The 25,136-nt window shown below is 41.4% G+C and overlaps 1 protein-coding gene across 3 annotated transcripts in view; it reads right to left on the bottom strand.

Annotated features, from left to right (window-relative positions):
- The window catches only part of SARNP (SAP domain containing ribonucleoprotein), a 45,366-nt gene that overhangs the window by 3,560 nt on the left and 16,670 nt on the right, over window positions 1-25,136 (bottom strand). For all 3 annotated transcript variants that reach the window (XM_078076111.1, XM_036086585.2, XM_078076110.1), the window contains exons 8-9: window positions 23,141-23,166; window positions 21,765-21,833 (exon numbers count right to left, since the gene is read on the bottom strand). In XM_078076111.1, coding sequence (XP_077932237.1) covers window positions 21,765-21,833; window positions 23,141-23,166 — 95 coding nt within the window. The remainder of the gene's footprint in view (window positions 1-21,764; window positions 21,834-23,140; window positions 23,167-25,136) is intronic.

A 25,136-nucleotide genomic window follows, 5' to 3' on the forward strand; every position in this document is an offset into this window, starting at 1 on the left:
GGTTTCCTGCTGAGCAGGGAGCCCGATGTGGGGCTCAATCCCAGAACCCTGGGACCATGACCTGAGCCGAAGGCAGACGCTTAACGACTGAGCCATCCAGGTGCCCCTGAAATTATAACTTAATGGTCACAATATGCCAGCCAACCTTGTGCCAGAAACTAAGGATCACACAAACAAAATATAGACAGGAAACTGAATAAGGAAGCATACAGTATGTTGTCCCTAAGAATGACTAAAAACTGGGGCGCCTGGGTGGCTCAGTTGGTTAAGCGTCTGCCCTTGGCTCAGATCATGATCCCAGGGTCCTGGGATTGAGCCCCACGTCAGGCTCCCTGCTCAGCGGGGAGTCTGCTTCTACCCCTCCTTCCCACTTGTGCTCTCTCTGTCTCTCTCAAATAAATAAATATATATATATAAAAAAAAGAATTGGGGTGCCTGGGTGGCTCAGTCATTAGGCCATCTGCCTTCGGCTCAGGTCATGATCTCGGGGTCCTGGGATCAAGCCCTCCATCGGGCTCCCTGCTCCGCGGGAAGCCTGCATCTCCCTCTCCCACTCCCCCTGCTTGTGTTCCGTCTCTTGCTGTGTCTCTCTGTCAAATAAATAAATCTTTAAAAAAAAAAAAAGAAGAATGACTAAAAACTTAATTTTAAGTAGTACTTCAATATTCATAAGACACATGGAGTCAAGAAAACATAAGAAATACCCATACAACAAATTTCTGCGGTGGGGAGGGGGGTGGGAGGATGGGTTAGCCTGGTGATGGGTATTGAGGAGGGCACGTTCTGCATGGAGCACTGGGTGTTATGCACAAACAATGAATCATGGAACACTATATCTAAAACTAATGATGTAATGTATGGGGATTAACATAACAATAAAAAAATTTAAAAAAAAATAAATGGTTATTAGAGCAAAAAAAAAAAAAAAAAAATTCTGCGGAAATTCTTGTAGTTCAGAGATATGGAACACTGAGGCTTCGGTGAGTAACACCCGAGGACAAATGGTTGGTAGAAGGCACCCAAACTACTTGTTGAACACTGCTAACAAGTTCCATTTACTTGCCCAAGGGATGGAAGGGAAAGAGGCCAGAGTGGTATTTGTGAAGAATGTACAAAAGAAAGCCAAGCATTATGAATGCCCAGCAGTGTCATAGAAGGCTCTGAATAGTTTGAAATGATCGGGGGGGGGGGGGGGGTCGGGGAGGGACAGAGGGAAGGGAGAGAATTCTGAAGCAGACTTCCCGCTGAGTATGGAGCCCAATGCAGGGCTTGATCCCAGGACCCTGAGATCATGACCTGAGTCAAAACCAAGAGTGGGGAGGGGGGTTGGGTGGCTCAGTCGGTTAAGTGTCTGCCTTCAGCTCAGGTCGTGATCTGGGAGTCCCAGGATCCTGCCCGAGTCAGGCTCCTTGCTCAGTGGGGAGTCTGCTTCTCCCTCTACCTCTGCTCCTACCCCTGCTCCTTCTCTCTCTCGCTCACTCTCTCAAATAAATAAAGAAAATCTTAAAAAAAAAAAAAAAAATCAAGAGTTGGACACTTAACTGACTGTGCAATCCAGGTGCCCCCCAAAAAAGTATTCTTGTTTATAATAATCAGAAATTAGGGATGCCTGGGTGGCTCAGTCAGTTAAGTGTCTGCCTTCGGCTTGGGTCATGGTCCCAGGGTCCTGGGATCCAGTCCCACATCGGGCTCCCTGCTCGGCGGGGAGCCTGCTTCTCCCTCTGCCTGCCACTCCCCCTGCTTGTGCGCACTTTCTCTCTCTCTCTGACAAGTAAATAAATAAAATCTTAAAAAAAGATTAAAAAAAAAGAAATTAAAATAATTATGAATAATATTACAGTCACTAACATCTGGGTACTTACTTTGTGCCAGGTACTGTACAAAGTTCTTTACATGCAATATCTCATTTACTTTTTTTTTTAAGTTTATTCATTTATTTATTTATTTTATTAATCTCTACACCCAACGTGGGGCTTGAACTCATGGCCCCAAGATCAAGAGTCGCATGCTTTTCCGACTGAGCCAGCCACACTCCTCATTTACTTCTTATAATAATCTCAAACATAGTAGGCACTATGACATACAGAGTAGGTCCTACGACTAAACCCATTTCATGGATAGGAAAACAGACTTTCAGAAACTAAGTAACCTGCCCAAAGTCTCACAAGTAGTAAGTGGCAGAGAGCCAGGAATGGAATCCAGGACATTTTACTCAAGAATCCACTTTCCTAGCTTTACCATCTCCTCAGGTATCTCACATAACCCTTTCTTTGGAAGAACAGTAGCAGAATGGAATTAGTGCTTAATTCCCAAAGGAAAAAGGATCACTAGGATCCTTAGCTAAAGGTAGCTGTAAACTAGTTCAACAACCTCCATATCACTCAAATAACCTGGGTCAATGCTAGGATCCCATCCCCTTTCTACCATAACATATGCCTCCACTTTATAACTGTCTGGGATCTAGGGAAAGGACTCCAGTTTGTAATCTTGCACTAAAGATTTTCTCAACTGAATTTGTTTCTAATTTTGCCTAACTGGCTACTCCATCTGTTGAACTGTAATAAAAGAATTAGGAAGATTTCCAATGAACACAGCCCTCGTATATTTTTCCTTACCAAAGTTACTAGGAAATGTTTTCTTTAATTTGTCTACCACCATTAAGATAAAGTAAGAGATAAAAATGGAGCACTCAAAATAAGAATCTCTATAGAATATTCTAGATGAAATATCTCCATTTCACGAAGTCTCCAGGCCAAGCAGAGTGTTAGGGGTAATAAAAGGAGCATCCCATATCCTTCTTGAGGAAAGGCAGGACTAGACCATATATTGCTTAACTACTACTACATACTTTTCTTTTAATTAATTAATTAATTAATTTGACAGAGAGAGAGAGAGAGCAAGAGCAGGAACACAAGCAGGGGGAGTGGGAGAGGGAGAAGCAGGCTTCCCACAGAGCAGGGAGCCCGATGTGGGGCTCGATCCCAGGACCCTGGGATCATGACCTGAGCCAAAGGCAGACACTCAACGACTGAGCCACCCAGGCGCCCCAACGACATACTTATTTTCATTCAGTTCAGAGGTAGGGTTATTTCAGCAAGTTCAAATCACAGAGAGGGAGATGGTACTTTCAAAACCCAGATGTTTTTTCAGCATAAACCCTGGGGCCACTCCCTTCACAAATCTCATCACAAAGCCTATGTCTATTTAGAATGTGTGGGACAGCCTTTTCTCTGGTTCTCTATTTTGCTACAACCTGAAACAGGGATTTTGACTTCCAAATTAAATTTTCTCTGCTTCCTTTTGAGCTCAAAGGTGAGGAAAGAGAGAGGGAGGAAAGAAGAGGGGGTACACTTCTCTAGCCACTAAGGCTAAGATCAGAGAGTTCTCCATGAACTTCCCTTTTTAATCAGACCTTTGGTGTCTCTCCTGGAAATCCAGGCAGAGCATCTGCTGCAAATCTACCAGGGTCTCTAGGGAAAAAAAAATACAATACAGATCCTCCCACCCCCCTACAAACAGCCTGCCCACCCCTCACCCGCAGAGACCAGTGAGGGTTTTATTTATTTTGTGCATGCCTGCCCTTCCCTCCCTACCCAGAGCCCCTCAGCTTCCCTCCTAAAGCCTCTTTCCCCCTTGCCCTGCAGGGAAAGTGCACAACAGGCCCAGTAAATCAACACAGTTCTAATGATCTCTCTCACTTGACCCTTCTAGCGTGACGGTGTCGCATGGAAACAAACGTACAATAAACTTCACTCCATCTTTAGCTCCTTGCTGACAGGTTTTGATTCATGGGATGGTGAGACCCATCTGAGGGAAATTACCTCGATCAAAACGCATCTCTCTCTGCATTCATCAGGCCAATGCTCCCTCAGGCCATGCTCAAGTGCACAAATGGGGTTGTGCATCTGCAGGCAGCACTGACCCCTCTAGCTCAGTGTCATATGCATTTGCAAACCTTTCCCTTCTTCATTTCTCCTCCACTTCCCTCCCACAACCCCTTAACCACTAACAAATCTTTTTTCTTCCCATGTATGCTCCTGTGTGGGAAGAACAGTGCTGGAATCTGAAGTGCCCTTATTTCCTATCAAGTGGAAACTCCTCAAAACATACAACCTGCATTCAAAACCAGAGGAGGAACCTGTCCTCTGACTAAACACAGGCCTTGGATGTTCAGATTGATCCATTTACTTTACTTGCCCATCTTCTCACTCAAAATTTAAATAGCAAGCCAACTAACTGACATCAATAACTTCAGCATACATAATCCTCCTATCTCCCAATAGCTGCCTTGTTTTTCTTTTTAAAAGTTCATGGATAAAAATGAGAAACAGAGTTGTGCAAAAGAGGAGAGAGCCCATATACAAAGCACAGGATGGAAAGCAGAACGTAATAAAGCCAAATACCCCCATGAGTCACTATCACTGTATTTTCCATCATGGAATAAGATAATTTAAACTGAGCTCTTCAGACAACATCTTCAACTTTTCAAATTCACTTTTCTTCTTGTTTCCCTTTCATATTTGGAAAATCCTCAGGCAACATAAAGCAAACAATGCCTGCTGGAGGAAAAGATTGAGACATTCAAGGCTGCCCCAAGATACAAATTACATGTGTGAAAGCACTGCTCAGAATACAGGGATTCATAAAGGTACTCAATAAATGGTAGCTATTATTTCTACTGCAACCTTCCTCCTGGTCTTTGAAACAAAGTGTGAAAACACCAACAAAATTTTGAAGCTAACAATGTCATTCATTCATCTTCTACATTAGAAGCAAAGTCATCAAGGGACACCTGGGTGGCTCAGTCAGTTAAGTGTCTGACTTTGGCTCAGGTCATGATCTCAGGGCCCTAGGATCAAGCCCTGCATGGGGCTCCCTGCTCAGCAGGGAGTCTGAGTGTCCCTTTCCCTCTCCCTCTGTCTCTCCCCCTGCTTGTGCTCTGTCTCTCTCTCAAATAAATAAAATCCTCTTTTTTTTTTTAAGATTTTATTTATCTGTCAGAGAGAGAGAGAGCACAAGCAGGGGGAGGGGCAGGCAGAGGGAGAAGCAGGTTCCCCGCCGAGCAAGGAGGCCGATGCAGGACTCCATCCCAGGACCCCGAGACCACAACCTGAGCCGAAGGCAGATGCCTAACCGACTGAGCCATCCAGGCGTCCCTCAAATAAACAAAATCTTAAAAAAGGGGGGGGGCGGTGGGGGGATGGGTTAGCCCGGTGACGGGTATTAAGGAGAGCACGAATTGAATGGAGGACTGGGTGTTACACGCAAACAATGAATCATGGAACACTGTATCAAAAACTAATGATGTAATGTATGGTGACATAATAAAATAAAATTTAAAAAAAAAGGAACAGATAAAGAAGATGTGATGCATATATACAAAGGAAAACTACTCAACCATCAAAAAGAATGAAATCTTGCCATCTGCAACAATGTGGATGGAACTAGAGGATATGATGCTAAGCGAAGTAAGTCAGAGAAAGACAAATACCATATGATTTCACTCATGTGGAATTTAAGAAACAAAACAGATGAACATAGGGGAAGGGAAGGAAAAATAAAATAGGATGAAAATTGAGAGGGAGGCAAACCAGAAGAGATGCTGAATTCTAGCAAACAAACTGAGGGCTGCTGGAGGGGAGGTGGGTAGGGGAAAGGGATAACTGGGTGATGGGCATTAAAGAGGGCATTTGAGGTAATGAGCACTGGGTGTTATATGCAACTGATGAATCACTAACTTCTACCTCTGAAACTAAGGAAAAAAAAAAGCAAAGTCATCAAAAGTAGGTAAGAATCTTGGGGTACCTGGCTGGCTCAGTCAGAAGAGCATGTCACTCTTGATCTCGGGGTTGTGAAATTTGAGCACCACATTGTGTGCAGCGATTACTTAAATGAATAAATAAATAAAAACTTAAAAAAAAAAGTAGGTAAGAATCAGACCCATTACCAAGACAACAAGAAAATTCCCATTAGCTGCAAGGCAAATAAGTATTTGGACTGATGAGTTAGGGTTAAAGTGTGGCAGAATAAGTAACCAGCCAACCACAGTCTATTAACCATCTTCTCCTTCTGAAACCCTAAAAAAATCTATCCTGCCAGGCTTTACTGATTTCATCAAACCTAATAATTAATGATGAAAAAAAAAAATCTAGGTAATATCCAAGGGAACGGAGCAAGGATCCAAACTCTAACTCTGCAGATCCAATCTTAGGTATTCTAAAGGCCCCAAAGGAATTGCTTTCAATGAATTAAAGACATCAGTTTCCATCAACATTTTAAGTAACACCATTAATCCATTCAAAATTAATCCATTCATCCACTAGTCATTCAAATATCCACTGAGTGTCTACCTTAGGTTAGGCACTATTCTGGCATTGGGAACAGAGAGGAATAAAACAAAGATCCTTAACCTCATGGGACTTACGAACTTAAGACTGAGTTACAATAAAGATGCATGCCATTGTTCATTATATCATTGCATTATGAGGACCCACGGGGAAATCTTCTTTCTGGTCCCCAGATGCAGAGTAATTATGCTTTTGCTGAGCAACTTTTAAGTTTTTATCTTCTCAACCCTGTGAATCACTATAAACACTTCTGTTTTCCTCTTTCTACCGACAGCTATAAAATTTGGAGCCACGGGGTGCCTGGGTGGCTCAGTCGGGTAAGTGTCTGCCTTTGGCTCGGGTCATGATCCCAGGGTCCTGGGATCGAGCCCCGCATCGGGCTCCCTGCTCAGCAGGGAGTCTGCTTCTCCCTCTCCCACTCCCCCTGCTTGTGTTCCCTCTCTGTCAAATAAATAAATAAAATCTTTAAAAAAAAAAAAATCTGGAGCCAAATGTGTAGTCTGTCTCTGGCAAGCGGTTTTGAAAATATATGCTATTAGCCAGAAGTATTAAGGTGAGAGAGAAGTATTGAGGTGAGATCCAAAGACAAGGATCCAACACCAAGATCCCAAGGCAGAAACTTAAAAGATAAAGTACAGTTAGTTACAGGGTTGCTGCTGGTCCCTTAAGAACTTATTCCTCTTTAAATATAATGGGATTAATACTTCAGTACCCCAGGAAGGAAAAGGAGAGGGGAAGGAAGCACCAAGTTATTACTAGAAATTTTATTTTATTTTTTTAAAGATTTTATTTATTTGTCAGAGAGAGAGAGAGACACAGAGAGCACAGCAGAGGGAGAAGCAGACTCCCCGCCGAGCAGGGAGCCCAATGAGGGACTCGAGATCCCAGGCTCCCGGGATCATGACCTGAGCCGAAGGCAGACGCTTAACCGACTGAGCCACCCAGGTGTCCCTATTACTAGAAATTTTAAATTAAGGACTCTTGTCAATGGTTTTCATGGCATATACACTGTAGCCAGGAATTAAGTCCCAAATGGAAGATCAGCTGCAACAACTGGCAGCCTGAACATCACAGATACTTTATAAAGTGACTGTTTCGTTCTATGGCAAATCCAAGGATAAGATCTCTACCCAAGATGGAGCAGACTGCAGCTTTGTTATCTCCAAACCCAACCTGCTTCTTCAAGATACAAATTCAAGAGAACATTTTTCAAAACTTACTAGTCTTATCCTGAATACAATAAAGAACACCACTCCAAGCTCAGTGTGCCAGGGTTATTTGCTCTGCCAAAAGGAGCACACTTTGATTTAATTAGCACTCCATGGGCTATGTACTGAAAGCATACATCTTCTTCAATTTTATTACCAGTGCCACTCTGGATCATAAAAAGAAACTAGGAGAGGGGTGCCTGGCTGGCTCAGTCGGTAGAGTGTACAACTCTTGATTGATATCGGGGTTGTTAGTTTGCAACCCACAAGGGTTGTATAAAGTACTTAAAAAAATAAAATCTTAGGGGTACCTGGGTGGCTTGGTCAGTTAATTGTCTGACTCTTGATTTTGGCTCAGGATCCAGCCCCACCTTAGGCTCTGGCTTGAGATTCTCTCTTCCCCTCTTCCCTGCCCCTCCCCCCCAATAAATAAATTAAAATCTTAAAAAAAAATAAAACAAAATCTTAGCAGCGCCTAGATGGCACAGTTGGTTAAGCATCTGACTCTTGGTTTCGGCTCAGGTCACAATCTCAGGGTCGTGAGATACAGCCCCACGTCGGCTCATGCTCACAGTGGTGTCTGCTTGAGATTCTATCTCCCTCTCCCCTCCCGTTCGCGCTCTCTAAAATACATAAATAAATCTTTATTTTTTTTATTTTTTTAAAGATTTTATTTATTTATTTGACAGAGAGAGAGAGAGAGAGAGACAGCGAGAGAGGGAACACAAGCAGGGGGAGCGGGAGAGGGAGAAGCAGGCTCCCTGCCAAGCAGGGGGCCTGATGTGGGGCTCGATCCCAGGACCCTGGGATCACGACCTGAGCTGAAGGCAGACGCTTAATGACTTAGCCACCCAGGTGCCCCCATAAATAAATCTTAATAAAATAAAATCTTAAAAAAGGGGGAGCCTGGGTGGCTCAGTTGTTAAGCATCTGCCTTCAGCTCAGGTCATGATCCCAGGGTCCTGGGATCGAGCCCTGCATCGGGCTCCCTGCTCCGTGGGAGGCCTGCTTCTCCCTCTCCCATTCCCCCTGCCTGTATTCCCTCTCTCACTGTGTCTCTCTCTGTCAAATAAATAAATAAAATCTTTAAAAAAAAAAAAATCTTAAAAAAGAAGAAGAAACTAGGAGAAACAAAACAGTGACCAAATGTAACTTAGGCTTATTTAAGGAACTATAATTCCCAAAGCAAGAGTATTTACTGAGTTTAAATATGAGGTATCTTTACTATTCTGAGAGGAGACCAAACGAATTAACCAAGCCAGACATTTTTCCTGGTCAGTGCAACAGCTCATTCACTCATCATCCCTCCTTACGCATCTGTAAGTCTAAAGAATTCAGTCTGAGATACCTTATAAGCACAAAAGAGCACTTCAGGGAAGCTCAGGTACTACTGTGAGTTGGAGCTGGCTATTCTCCTATAACTGGTTGTTTTTTGGGGTTTTTTTTGTTTGTTTTTTTAAAGATTTTATTTATTTGAGGGAGAGAGCACAAGTGGGGGGAGGAGCAGAGGGAGAGGAAGAAGCAGATTTCTCGCTGAGCAGGGAGCCCAATGCAGGACTCTATCCCAGGACTCCCAGGATCGTGACCTGAGCTGAAGGCAGACGCTTAAACCGACTGACCCACCCAGGCGCCCCTGTACTTGGACCTGGGCTGAGATCAAGAGTCTATGCTTAGGGGCGCCTGGGTGGCTCAGTCGTTAAGCGTCTGCCTTCGGCTCAGGTCATGATCCCAGGGTCCTGGGATCGAGCCCCGCATCGGGCTCCCTGCTCTGCCGGAAGCCTGCTTCTCCCTCTCCCCCTGCTTGTGTTCCCTCTCTCGCTGTGTCTCTCTCTGTCAAATAAATAAATAAAATCTTTAAAAAAAAAAAAAAAAAAAAAAAAAAAAAAGAGTCTATGCTTAACCAACTGAGCCACCCAGGCGCCCCCTCGTATGGCTGTCTTAATGACAGCTATTCTGCACATTCGACACTCTTCAATGTAAGAGTCTGCTACATATTTCCATTAGGACCTAAACTCTGCCACTTTATTTACCCCACTTTAACCGTTACTTTCTCAGAAGTCTTTTCCCTGGAATGATGGGAGAGAGACTGATAGTGAACTAAGATGGTCATGTTTTGCAAAAATAACAAGTAACTGTCCCCTTTTATTTTTATTTTTTTAAGATTTTATTTATTTGAGGGGGGGGAACACAAGCAGGGGGAGTGGGAGAGGGAGAAGCAGGCTTCCCGCTGAGCAGGGTGCCCTATACAGGGCTCGATCCCAGGACCCTTGGGATCATGACCTGAGCTGAAGGCAGATGCCTAATGACTGAGCCACCCAAGTGCCCCTAACTGTCCCCTTTTACAAATGAATAACCGTATGAAGATGTTAATACTACTCAGGCCAGTCTGATTTTCTAAGGGAATGTTAGGTAAGAATGAGGCAAAAAGAAAAGAATGGCGCTTTATGTCACTTATCTGACTCACTGCTACATGACTGATGGCAGGATGAAAAGCAGAGGCTGGGGGCTTTCAGGCGATGGTAGACTAATAATGACATGGCCTTGACTTCCCTGAGGTAAAGGTTATGAAACACTCCAGGGCAAGTGGGCTTCCAATTTCATACTCTCAGGGTGAATGACAGCAACTGATGGTTTTTCTCTCAGAAACACCGCAATGCTTAAACACACAGCTGTCACCTCCCTGCCCCAGTTTCTGAAATTCATCTGAACATGTTTATTCCTGAGCCTTTATGCCAGCCAGACCACAGAACATGAGGTGGTCCTAAAAACTAATGCACAGAGCCTAACTAAGCAAGACAAAAGTGAAGGAAGGGCTGGACTAGCAAAAGGTATGCCATTTTAGCACATAGATAGTAAAGAAACACACTCCCAACACTCCCACACACATAACAAAAAATACACCTCCCAATACAACCATCTTACCTATTCTCAAAAATTTTAACTGTGAGATCAGAATCAACTTTCTAGGGCCAGGGGGGGTGCCAGGAACTTTAAAGCTACATGAGATTTAGAGACCACCAGGAACTGTAGGTATCTCCTCCTATCTTTACAGGATTTGAAGCCCCAAAACACAATCAGCTCAGAACCAAAAACTCTTCTGAGTCACTAGCTCCCATCACTTTTTCTCTTTCTCCAAAACAAGCTCCTTCCCCCACCCCCACTCCTCTCCAACCCCAGAGGAGGTCGTCTCGGTCTTGCTCTAGCTGATTGTAGGACAAAGCAAGGCAGGTGGAGGAAATGAAGGCTTCACACTTGAGACCCCCGGAAACCAAGTTTCTATTAAAAGTCCCCACCTCCCTCCCTTAAAAGCCAGGAAGCTGCTGCTTTTAAGGATAAGCGATGCAGAGCTGGCAGAAATGTCAAGAAGTCAGTAGAGGGAAGCTAAAAACATTGAGGGGAGGTAAATGCTATCTTAACCAAATATACAGATAATGAAGGATAACAGTTACCTGAGCATTCAGAAATTAGAATGAGCACTAGGAAAGCAGATTCTTTTCACCTGTGAACTATATCTATCTATATATCTCTATCTCTATCTATCTTTTAATGTAAGCTCTATGCCCAATGTGGGGCTCAAACTCAAGACCCAAATCTCATGCTCTACTGACTGAGCCAGCCAGGCACCCCACCTGTAATATTTTAAAAGGCAGAGTTCTAGTTTCACCCCACACTAATAAATCTGATTCCCAAAAGGAAGAGCTTAGGGAGATGTATTTTAAAAAGGGTCCCCAGGTGACCCTTATGTGCAGCTATAGTTGGGAACAATTGCAACTGGCTTTGAGAAAGCACAGACCAATAAGTAAATAAATAAATAAATCTCACCAAGTCCAAGCAAAGTTGCTAGGCCACTCCAGTTTTCCTCCAAAAGGACTAGGGGCCTTCCAAAAAGTTTATGCTTCCAGGGTACCTCAGCCACAGGGACGTGAAGAGGAAAAGAGAGCTATGAAGAAATCACAGCTGGCTCTAAGGAGCATACCTGTCTTGCTTGCCTTCATAGAATTCAAGTAGAGGAACAGAGAGACTTTTTTACAAGGGAGTTCAATACAGGAAAAACATGCCAAAACAAGATCAGGGAAAACTTCAGGTATGTAGGGGAAAGACAGAGGCATAGGTTGAAGCACATGAAGGTTTTTTTTTTTTTTTCCCCTGCAGAACTGATACGGAGTATAAGGGGAAATATCAACAAAGTAGAGAACAGATAGAACAGATAGGGTTTGTCTTAGGGCTTATGTGTTCTGCTCATTCACTTAACAGCACTAAAGAGGTCCATCACATAAGGCCTCTCTCATCTTAAAGCTCTCTTCACTTCTAGTTGCACTTCCTCAACTACCTCATACCTAAGCATGAACATGGTAGTGAAAATTCTGTAACTGCCTCCTCTACTCTATACCTCAATGAACTCCTCACCCAGTACTTTTTAAAATCCAGGCAGCAAGCACTTCAAACATAGTATCTTTCTCAGTAACACATCTTCACTGCTAGGGATTTAAAGATTCAGTATTTGATATGTATTTCAAGTGTAGAACACCCTGAAAATACATTTCTATTTCTGTCCTAAGAATCTGGTCTAGGGATGAGAAGGTAAAATGTGGTTAAAATACTATTTAAAAAATGTGAGGAAAGAGTAACAAAGAAAAGGGAGGGGATGAAAGGAGTTAACATTTTCTAGATCTTAACAAGACACCTCAGATTTTATTAAAAACAGCCTTTCGCAGTGCCTGGCTGGCTCAGTCAGTATAGCATATGACATATGACTCTTGATCTCAGGATTATAAATTTGAGCCCCAGGTTGGGGGTAGAGATTACTTAAAAAATAAACAAAACAGGGTCTTTGCTAGTTTGCAAACATTACCACCAAATGTCCCCCTATAAAATATCTCCAATCTGATGACCTGCCTCATCCCCATTCCTATCTCTAAAATACTATAGGATTTTATCTGACCTCCTCTGGCTATCAGGCATGAAAAGCAACTTTGCTATTAATAATGAATATGTAAGAAAACGAACTGTCATGTAATTATTAAATTTTACTTGAAAAAACTTCACTTAAATCAAACCTATATATATTTTCTTTCTTTTTTAAGATTTTATTTATTTATTTGAGACAGAGAGAGAGAGAGAACACGCGCATACACAAGCAGGGAGGAGGGTCAGAGGGAGAAGCAGACTCCTCGCTGAGCAGGGAGCCTGATACGGGGCTCGGTCCCGTCCTGGGATCACGACCTGAGCCAAAGGCAGACACTCAACCAACTGAGCCACCCAGGCACCCCATGAACCTATATATATTTTCAAAAATAAAATGTTACTTCTCCTTATCAATGTCAGCCCAAAGAAGACTATTAGCCAAGTATTAGCCTCTCAAGTATTAAAATACATTTTAAACATCCTTATATTGCTACAGCTCTCAGACCATGAAAAGAGCCTTTGAACACCAAAACTTCTTACCTGCCCCGCCCAAAAACTATCAATATACACACATACCAAAAAACAAAAAAACAAAAAAAACCCAAAAAAACCCAAACCAAAACAAAAAAACACCCATACTTTTTTCTCGCATACAGATTCTGAAGGATGGATAGACTTGGATTCAGAAAGTGAGCTCACATTTCACCACATGCAGGGAGAGTATCTGAGAGTAATCAGACAGATATTAGATATTGCTATGCTTAGAAAAGCCAGGCCAGTTACTGGGTTGCCCCCAAATTAGACATAGGTACTGGTCACTCCCAAATTAGACATACAACTAGATATACAATCAGATATAATATATTTACAAGTAAATTTCTAAAATTATTTATCTTATGTACCATGAGTGGGGGTAACTTTTTTTTTTTTTAATTTTTAAAAACTGACACTCAGAGAATGATCCCATCTCAAGAACTTGGCTGGCAAAAACAACGAAATGTGTTTAAAAGTAAAACAGACTCATTCCCCTCCTTTTCCAGGCTGTATTTACTCTTGGGGAAAAGACTACAAGGGGACCACAGAGAGGCATAAAACTTGTTTTTTATCAAAGTCATCAGTTCTGACATGTCAGAAGAAGGAATGCAAAGACATAAGTGGGGGGTAGGATATCGAGCAGAGGAGACAGAAAAGAGAGTGCATTTTTTTTCTTACTACAAACTTTCTTACCTCTAGTTCTTTGGATTCAAACTTGATGTAGAAAATCATGTAAAAAAGTAAAATGAAAAGGTCCAAGATCTTTAGTGTTTTCAACCATGCACCCTAGGCAAGGATAACCCTCTACCAGAAACTTCTCAAAGACCCAACTTATAGTAAACAGGGCAAAACACCAGCCATAAATCCTGACAAAGCATCAAAATATTCATCTTGCTTCCACAAATTTTTAAAGCTTTTCCTCTTAAAGTGTTCAATTTATATTCCGAACATTTCCTATCCAATTTTTTCCTTATACAGAGCTAGTAAAAACTGTGTTTAAGGGTTAGAATACAGAGTGGGAGGGTAGAAGAAGAAATTGAGCAAAGAAAAACCTGACTCCTATTTCTCAAGTTAAAATTAGAATACATTTTCAAGAGCCCTGGGCAGGACAGAGAAAAATTCCATTCTGCCTCTTTGCTCTTCCAAATTCCTATAGCCAAGTGGCTCAACAGCAGTTGAATGGCACACATAATGACATCATTGATTGGAACTATAATAGAAGGGAGTGAGAAGAGCGGGTGGTGGGGGGGAGTGGGAAGGGAGGGAGGTGAAGATGTATTTGTGTTACAGACAAAAGACAAGTTCTGTTCCTCAGCAGGGACAAATGAAGAACCAGATGAGGGGATAAACTGAGGTCAGAGAGTTTTCCCTATTGTTTCCTCTTTAAACAGCTCCTTTACCACTCCCTCAAGGTTTGTTCCAATGGGTGGGTGGAAAAACAGCAGTTTTTATCTTAGAGGAGAGAAGGCAGAAAAAAAGGCCAAATACTAATTTTCAAATTATTATAAATTAGAAGATTTAAAGGACTGGTTAAATTTTAGCTGAGCCCCAAAATGCTGCAAGAAATGCTGTAACCTATGTGGGTTTGGATCTTAGCTCTTCCTGAAATTCATCCTGACAGTCACTCTCAACTGCTATCTCTATCTACTACACACACACACACACACACACACACACACACACACACACACATCCCATTCTTATTGTCTTTTCTTATTTGTTAATATAAGTTAAAAGAATATAATTTTTCAAGTGGAAGAAGCATTTTTGGGAAAAACAAACTAGGATGAGGGGTAGGGGTATTCCCCCAAAACTCTTGCTCAATGAAATACTCAATGAAATGTCTAAAAAGACCTACACTGGAGTTTTTCCCACCTACAATCCTACTATCTGCATTTCTCTTGGTCTCATGGGGCCCCATGAGAAAGGGGAATAGAAAGTTAAGTGGTGTACTTGGCCTAGGTACTGCTACTTGAGTATATGTTGGATGGAAAAGAACCCAAAACCACTTAGCAGGCTACTTCTCCAACTTACTTGGGATCTAAATCTTCTACCACTACCCCTTTAAAAAATATTCTACCAAACTCCTCACCATAGTTTATGGTTCTGCAGTACTTTCTTATAGTACCATGTTGGCAATGTCCTATGCATGGCCCCACAGTTCTTCCTTTGGAAAAGGTTTATATACACATACCTAAACTCTAACAATTATAGTCCCTCTGAGAAAGCTGGTGACCAACTTCTAAATCCATAGTGTGAACTTCCTTCTCTCCACATCCCTCTATACCAAAACCCACTGTTGAAGGGGAAGAACAAACATGTCTTCATTTATTTCAGATGGTGGAAGGGAATATAGATAGAATCAAATATGCCTTTCAGAAGAGTGAATGGAGACCAGCCCACTATCAGTTAGCAACAGTGAAATCTGGATGCTAGGAGACACTGGTGCTCTCCTGTGCTTAGAACTGACTCTTTGTCACACCTTCTTTGATATCTCAACAGATTTCAGTGACAGGAGCCTCAAAAACAAGGGAAGTCCAATATCTCTCTCACTCTGAAGTGGTTCATCCCCAAGCAATGGTGAGCAAAAATATATAATTATATGAAAGGTTCATAAAAAGTAATCATTGCAGCCACCCAAGAATCTTCTAGCTACCAGCCTCAAGAACAAGATAATGATCAATTAAGAGATATTTAACTTTTTAACCTTTTTATATTCTGACACTATATAACACAGACCACAATCATTAGGGAAGAAAACTGGCAAAAATTACAACACAGGAAAAGCAGACTTTATTGTTTATAGGCCTTAAGATAGCGCCATTAGGACAGTTACCTTAACACGAGCTACGAAGAGGGAAGGCGCAATAATATTCCAGTAGAGAAGTAGGGAAGATGTACTAAGGTCAACAGGGATAAAAGATGCCTATATTTTCTACTACTAATCAAGAACCAAGAAGCAGTAACACATGCCCCTCACATTCTCAGGGAGGGAAAAGAGCATAAACCACATTCCAGTTTTCTACTTAGTGCCTGGGCTTGGGTTTTGTTTTGTTTTGAATACTTACTTGGCTGGATGTCCTATAACTTCCTAAAGCATCAAGTTTCACTTTCCCAAATATGCCAATGTTTGGGGGAGGGAATGAAAACAAAACAATCCAAATTAGCTATATCAGTTTACACCTTAACTCTAAGCCCAGATTTCGTTTTTATAAAACCAATGTCCTATGACCATCATCTATTAACTGAGCTGGCTTCCCATCTATTCCTTCTATCCATCTCTCATTCCTTTCAAAGATGAGTTTCTTATGTGCCAAGCCAAGTCCTGTCCTTCACCAATAGGACTAACCCAAACACTACCTCTCTTGGGAGACATTGGAAAACTGACAGAGAAGGAAAAACAAAAACAAAACAAAACAAAAAAAACAACAACCAGTCAAGCACAAGACTGAAAACCTAGCTGGTGATCAATCAGAACCAACCAGGCAGAGGTTATTTATCTGGGTTTTGTTTTGTCTGAGGGGGTGGGAGGTTTCTCAGCCCATAGTCACCATGAGGCTTATATGAGAAAAGGCATGCCATTCTATCCTCAAATAGTCCAAAGAGTTAGAGGGGACAATTTACAGCCTCTTGTGTAAAAAATGTCTATAAATGCCAGTGCCATTCTTTGCCCTGTCACTTCCCATTATCCTAAACCAACAGGATTCTATTCACTGAGACTTGAGTTGGAAACATGAACGGACAGGCCTTTCTTGGGCAGGGGGAAAGGAGGAAGATGATTGAGGTGGGGGGGGCGGGGGGGGCAGATTTCTTTAAGTTTCTGTGTACTGCCTAACATGTATAGTATACTAGTGGAGCTGAAAGCTGAAATATATGAGCAGTCATGCAAAAGTCAGCCTAGGAAGAAGAGAAGTGATTTGGTATCCTCAAATCTGTAATATGCTCAAAACGTAAATCTAAAATATAAAAAAAAGATAACCAGATTGTGACCAAAAAAAAAAAAAAAAAATCAGTCATAAACACTATTGATCCATGGCTCATTTCCTCTCACACACTTTCTCTTTATGATTTACACTGGTCTGCAGAGGAATCTACCAAAGAGAAATCAGCAAGAAATCTGGGCCTTAAGCTGGATCAAGCAAACACAAACCCCATGCAACGCCCTTTTCGGGATACTAGAATTAAGAAGAGAAATCAAATCTCTATACTACCTGCTAACCTCCACTATTTGCATCTTATCAAACTGAAAGAGATCTGTGCCTAGAGAATAGTAAAACTTAAAGACAGGTGACCAAATTATATAGGAGAAGGCTATACTGGCACCCAGGATGAGGTGGGCACAGTAGACTGACCTAGCTGTTCCATAAATACAAACTTAATCATGTCACTAACCCTGGCCAACCAAATACTAGGTAGCATATCATCTCTGGTGATAGAGAACAGTTAAACACAAGATTTTGAACAAAACAACTCTCACTGAGAATGTAGCCAGTTGCAATTTCAGGATCTGGATCTAGAACTAAGTTCTGTGGAAAAAGTTACTTTTAAAAAAGAACACTTCCTGGGGCGCCTGAGTGGCTCAGTCGTTAAGCGTCTGCCTTCAGCTCAGGTCATGATCCCAGCATCCTCGGATCGAGCCCCACATCGGGTTCCCTGCTCCGTGGGAAGCCTGCTTCTCCCTCTCCCACTCCCCCTGCTTGTGTTCCTGCTCTCACTGTGTCTCTGTCAAATACATAAAATCTTTAAAAAAAAAAATAAAAATAAAAATAAAAAAGAACACTTCCTTATCTCTTACTACTCCTTTTCCTCCAATTTCTCTCCCTGCACGTTCCTCTGAAATTTTTATATTCTACAGGCACAGAAACAGTGGTCCAAATATGTGGTCTGATCAAGGATTTCTATGCTACTTCAAGTGTGAAAACTGTATGAGAAATATAAGCTAGGCTTGAATTGCCCAATATACATGCAGCTATTTAAATTTAATTAAAAATTTCAGTTCACAGTAGCTACACTTCAAGTAATCAATAATGACATGTGGCTAATGACTACTATATTAGATAACACAGACTTATTCAATGAAACAATATCCTATAGGATATTTCCAACATCACAGAAAGTTCTATTGGACAGTGGTGGACAGCAAAACATCAGCATTTCTGGGACACTGTAATGGTTTATGGGGCAAAGTAGAGCAAACTGCTGAAATCAGGATGATTCTGAAAATCAGGACTTAATGATCAATGCGAATGAATCCACACTCAAAGAGAATATCTCAGAAGTCACAAGTCTCCAAGCAAAGTGGTCCCTGGAAGAAATCATACATACACCAGTACAGTGTTATTCAAAATGTGATCTGCCTCCCGGTGCTGACCCCCAAAGTGTTTACCAGTCTGCAATAACTCCAGAAATCGCGAGTGCTTGGAAACTTCCAGAGTAATTTAACACTGCTGTGACATTTTTATTGTATTTTACAAAAGTACCACTCTGTAATGAATTCGAAAAAAAATTTTTTTTAAGTAAGCTCTCTACCCAATGTGGGGCTTGCACTCACTCATGACCCTGAGATCAAGAGTCTCATGCAACTGAGCCAGCCAGGAGCCCCAATAAATTAGAAACTTAAAAAACTAGTCTTGGGATGCCTGGGTGGCTCAGTTGGTTAAGCGTCTGCCTTCAGCTCCGGTCATGATCCCAGGGTCCTGGAATAGAGTTCCACATCGGGCTCCTTGCTCAGCGGGGAGCTTGTTTCTCCCTCTGCCTGCCGCTCACCCTGCTTGTGCTTGCTCTCTATTTCTCTCTCTCTCTGACAAATAAATAAAATCTTTTATTTTATTTATTAGAGAGAGAGAGAGAGAGAGAGCACAAGAGAGGGTAGGGTCAGAGGGAGAAGCAGACTCCCCATTGAGCAAGAAGCCCGATGCGGGACTCAATCCCAGGACCCTGGGATCATGTCCCGAGCCGAAGGCAGTCGCTTAACCAACTGAGTCACCCAGGCACCCTAAATAAATAAAATCTTAAAATTAAAAAAAAACAAATTAGGCTTTTGCTACAGAATTTGAGAAGCACTACTCTAGAACATAGGTATGGCAATGAACATCATCTGAAAACACAGGTCACATAGTCAGTTTTACCTATTACCATTATTTGCTTATAACCCAAGGGTTAAGTTTATTAATTTTGTTTAGTAATCTTTACACCTAGCATGGGGCTGAAACTCACAACCCCAAGATCAAGAGTCACACACTCCACCACCTGAGCCAACCAGGCACCCGAACCCTTCAGACTTAAAATGGGAAATCTTATCAATGATCAACTAAAACACAGAAGTTAAATGACTCAAAGGCATAAAGTCAGGTGGCCAACAGAACTGAACTAAGAAGAAAGTGAACATTTATTAAGGGTCGAAGTGTCTTATTAAGGGTCAAAGTGTCAACATGTTAGATGATTTCATATACCCAATTACTTAACTCTTCACAAACACAATGTTAGGTATTACTCCCAGTTTTATAGATGAGGACCAAAGAAGTTTAGTAATTTGCTCAAAGTCACAAAGCTAATAAATGTATCTCTTCATGCTTTACTTAGCTTCCTATGGACTAAAAATGAAAGCAAGTCAAATATGGAGAAAGATTCTAAGGAAGTGAAAGTGAAAAGGCTAATATCCCTGTAATGAAATACTATGAAAATAATTCAGGTGGGCAGTATAAAGTGAGGGGCAAATTCGTCTCGGTAAAGTGTCCATATGAGCTACACAGTTGGAGATACGTTCAATTTTGTTAATTTTGATGGAACGCATACAATTTTTTTTTTTTAAGATTTTATTTATTTATTTGACAGAGAGAGACACAGCGAGAGAGGGAATACAAGCAGGGGGAGTGGGAGAAGGAGAAGCAGGCTTCCTGCGGAGCAGGGAGCCTGATGTGGGGCTCAATCCCAGGACCCTGGGATCAAGACCTGAGCTGAAGGCTGACGCTTAACGACTGAGCCACCCAGGCGCCCTACAATTCTTTACAGTGAGTTACTGCTGAGATTCTCAGACACCTAGTCTTCATATACAAAAGGAGACAGATGAGAACTGGGGCCACAGAGCCAAGCACCCTTCCCCTTGGCAATCTAACAAAACACAAATGACTTGGTTTATAGTATATTCTTCCCAATTAAGCTGCATGTGGTTTAAGAATCGCATACTCTGTCTACTCTCAACTCCAATTTTTTTTTTTTTAAAGATTTTATTTATTTATTTGACAGAGAGAGACACAGCGAGAAAGGGAACACAAGCAGGGGGTGTGGGAGAGGGAGAAGCAGGCTTCCCGCTGAGCAGGGAGCCCGATGGAGGGCTCAATCCCAGGACACTGGGATCATGACCTGAGCCGAAGGCAGACCCTAATGACTGAGCCACCCAGGTGCCCCACAACTCCTGAGTTTTTTAAAATTTCACATAAACTAGCAAATATTCCTACTGAACACCTATGGTCTCAGCATCAAGCTGGGCACAAAGACCTAATGTTATGCTTCTGGTAAGCATAAAAAATGTAATGTAAAGGGAAGGAAAATGGAGCAGTTGTGCATAAGGTTAGAAGTCCCAGTGGGGCATAAGTGTTTACATTTTTTAGCGCTCAGTTTTTCTCCTGAGCAAAAATGTTAACAACCACAGTCAGGACAGTGCTTTCCAATGGATTTCCAGAGACCTAAATGCTTCCAGACTTAGTGGGAAATAATGACCCTTTAAACAAGTTTATTTACGTATGTATGTATGTACATAACCTCTACACCCAACGTGGGGCTCAAACTCACGACCCCAAGATCAAGAGTCACATGTTCTTCCAACTGAGCCAGCCAAGTGCCCCAATGACAATTTTTCTTTTGATAGTTCTTCTGGTTTGAAACAGTCTTCCCTTAACCCTGTCCCCACTTCAACAACCAAGAAACATGCTTTCATTCTTACAGAACCAGACTGAGAGACTACCTGCTCAAGGCAAACAGGAGAATCCTCAGCATTTTCTCCAACAGCACATGCCTGGCGAAACTCCAAACATAACAATGCCCTATAGAATTGATCACTCCACACAGCATGGTGTCAACAGTCACCTTGCTTAACAAACTCAATAATGTCAGTTAGCAGAGGGGCAGACAGAATGAAATAACTTTCTTGTTTTTGTTCCAGGGAACCTTCAAATTTTGTTTCTAGGTACCTTTGACCCAAAGACAGGATTTTCGTCTCCTGTTTCCATTAAGACTATATTAGAGGGGCACCTGGGGCACCTGGATGGCTCAGTCAGTTGGGCATCTGTCTTCAGCTTGGGTCATGATCCCAGAGCTCTGGGATGGAGCCCTCCATTGGGCTCCCTAATCGGCAGGGAGTCTGCTTCTCCCTCTCCTTCTGCCCCTCCCCTTGCTTGTGCGCGTGCTCTCGCTCACTCTCTCTCATAAATAAAATAAATAAAATCTTAAAAAAAAAAAAAGACTATGTTAGAAGTTAAAGTAGAGGTAGTAAGTTTTTAACATCACTCAATACAACATCTTAACCAAGAGAAATACAGACCATGTTCTAACAACTTGGGTGGAAGCTATGAAAAAAATATGCAGGAAAAAAAAAAATTCACTATGTGAAATAATTCCTGTAACGTAATCAATAGTCAGCGAGAGGAGGTGATAGTCAAAGGACTTCATGAAATGAAGTGCTGAATATGAATAGCTAGCTATATTCTCAGGACAGTCATTTCCAGGCTATGTAGGCCCACACTGCTCTAAGGTGGCAAAAACAGTACTTTACCTTTCTGGATATTGAAGAGACATTCAAACCAAATCTTTGGGCTCTTTCCTTTAGTTTATCCAGGTTAACCTATATAAACACAGGGGGAAAAACCCATATTTTTAAAAAACAGAAAATACAAAAGGCAGAAATTATAGTCCAAAGCTAAGAGTTCAAAATAGCCTACAATATCAAAGATACCCTATACGGCAAATCAGGACACTAAGCAGCACCCATCCAGCCACTAATTATTAAAAGACCTCGGGCGCCTGGGTGGCTCAGTTGGTTAAGCGACTGCCTTCAGCTCAGGTCATGATCCTGAAGTCCCGGGATCGAGTCCCGCATCGGGCTCCCTGCTCGGCAGGGAGTCTGCTTCTCCCTCTGACCCTCCTCCCTCTCATGCTCTCTGTCTCTCATTCTCTCTCTCGCAAATAAGTAAAACCTTAAAAAAAAAAAAATTATTAAAAGACCTCTTCCGGAATACAGTAAAAGATTCAACACAGCCTCCTTTGTTCATCAAAGGTGGCAAGAGCCTAAAGAGGGTTTAAGATAAAAGTAGGCCAAACACTGCTTTAAAAAGCTAATATCTAAATAATCACCTCCAAACAAGTCCATTATTCAGTCCAAAATCATTAAATCCTACACGTAGCCTCTTCAAGAGTTCTTAATTCCAGCTCTCCTTTCTTCAGAAGACAAATCTACCACCAGTACCCAACTTAATTTTCTTCCTTCCTTTTTCTTGGAAGCCCTGATATACAACACTTACTATCATAAGGATGTACAGGACATTTTCATTACTACTACTGCTGATACTCCTACATTTCAGCTTCATTTCCCATACTGCACTGTAACTTCAAGAACAGGATTTTATAAAGCCAAACATATTTCACCCACAGCATCTGTTTCCATTTTCTGAACATGCCACTGAGTCACAATGGTCCGGAAGGCATCTTGTTCTACCAGTCTTCAGTCTATGATTTAGTGTTGAAAAATACCAATATCTACCAAAAGAACTCATAAGTTGCTTCCACAGATTTGCTTGTGGTAACTAAATATTAGACATTTTTCAGAGCCATTAGACAAGGCCTAAAACTACAGTACCATAAAACAAAGAATTATATGGACTGTCCACTAGCTAACAAAATCTACTCATTTTTTTCAAGAGGAATGACAGGAAGGAAGATGTCTATAGTGACTTGGAAGATGTGGCAATTTTCCTGATCTCTTAGTACTCAAACAATCCATTTTATTCAGGACATAAAACACTGTACTGAAAACAGACAGTCACCAAACTCATGTGATCTCAGAGATTCCTCTGATCTGGGGAGCTGTTTCTAACTTTAAAACCAGAGTTAAGATGTGTCTCTCAAGGTATTAAAAAAAAAAAGATTTCTTACCATAGGCTTGGCATCAGATGACAGACCTAAAGAAGCAAATAAAAGTTTTATTTAACATTTTTAAACATCATTTATGATTTTTATGAAGCTGACAGTCTTCAAATCAAATTAGTAGGGAAAAAGTACACAAGACAAATATCCTTTATCTTATGATGAGGAAAGAAAAAAAGGCAAACATTGCATCTAGAGATCACGTCTGCATTCACTGCTGATGGGAACATAAAATGTGCAGCCGCTTTGGAAAGCAATTTGGCAATTCCTCAAAAAGTTAAACAGTTTACCATATGACCCAGTAAGCCCACTTGTAGGTATACACCCAAGAGAAATGAAAACATACATCCACACCAAAACCTGTATATGAATGTTCATAGCAGCATTATCTATAGTAGCCAAAAAGTGAAAACAACGCCAATGTCCATCAGCTAATGAATGGATAGGTAAAATGTGGTATACCCAATGAAATATTATCCAATATTAAAAAGAAATGAAGTACTAATGTATCCTACAACATGGACAAACCCTGAATACATTATGCTAAGAAGCCAGTCACAAAAAACTACGAAGTGCACAATTCCATTTATATGAAAGCAGATTTATATGCACAGAAAAAATGAATGGTTGCTTGGGTGGGGGTGGAAGGAGGAATGGGAAACAACTGCTAATGGGTACAGGGTTTCTTTTTGGGGTGATTAATATGTCCTAAAATTAGACTGAGGGTGCCTGGGTGGATCAGTCAGTCAAGCGTCTGCCTTCAGCTCAGGTCATGATCCCGGAGTCCCAGGATCGAGTCCCGCATCGGGCTCCCTGCTCAGCGAAGAGTCTGCTTCTCCCTCTGACCCTCTCCCCTCTTATGCTCTCTCGCGTGCGCTCTCTCTCAAATAAATAAATAAAATCTTAAAAAAAAAAAAAAATTAGACTGAGACAATGGTTGCAGAACCCTGTGAATATATTCTTTAAAAACCAGTGAATTATATACAACTTTAAATGAATGAACTACATGGAATATGAGTTATATCTCAATAAAGCTGTTAAAAAAAAAGAAAGACATCACATCTGGACAAAGGAGCAGAGCTACCATCATAATAAATTAAAATTAAAAAATAAATTAATTAAAATTACAGCTGCTTAAAGCCAATGTCCCATCCTGAAATTATCACTAAGAAGCAGGTAAATTGGCCTGTAGGCCCAATCCTAATCTAAGTCAATAATTCTTAAAACTTTTCCAGGGCGCCTGGGTGGCTCAGTAGTTTAAGTGGCTGCTTTCAGTCAGGACATGATCCCAGGGTTCTGGGATCAAGCCCCACGTCAGGATCCCTGCTCAGTGGGGAGTCTGCTTCTCCCTCTCCCTCTGCTGCTTCCCCTGCTTGTGATCTCTCTCTCAAATAAACAAAATCTTAAAAAAAAAAAAAACTTTTCAGAATTTTATTTTAAGTCATCACAATCTTGGAATTGGTTCCCTAACTCTCCACTGTAAACATTCAGGTACAGATTCAACTTTTACCACAACCCATGTGCTAGGAACTGTTAGATGTTTTTATGTTCTCACTCATAAAAAGTACTTCGGTTTAAATGTTGCCAAACTCTTCTTTTAAGAGGTACTCTATAGATTAAGGATGTTAGAATTAAAAAAATACTGTAAATATTATCAATACATTATTTTATTGACCAGGTTTCCTTTTTAGACTATTAATTTTAACTTTTGTCTTTCCTCAAATAGTACCATCTAAGGTCTTTAATAATTTTTGCTGTACTATCACCAATCCTACTGCATCTCTCTTAATATAAGTAAAAGCCAGAAAATACCTGTTTCTAAAACATGTAGTGAGGGTGCTTGGATGTCTCAGTTAAGCATCTGTCTTAAGCTCTGGGATGGAGACACACACTGGGCTCTGCGCTCAGTGAGGAGTCTGCTTCTCCCTCTATCACTGCCCTTCCCCCCAGCTCGTGCTTCTCTCTCAAATAAATAAATAAAATATTTGGAAAAAAAAATAAAGTA

This window comes from Halichoerus grypus, chromosome 6, assembly GCF_964656455.1.
Source record: "Halichoerus grypus chromosome 6, mHalGry1.hap1.1, whole genome shotgun sequence".
Classification (NCBI taxonomy): Eukaryota; Metazoa; Chordata; class Mammalia; order Carnivora; family Phocidae; genus Halichoerus; species Halichoerus grypus.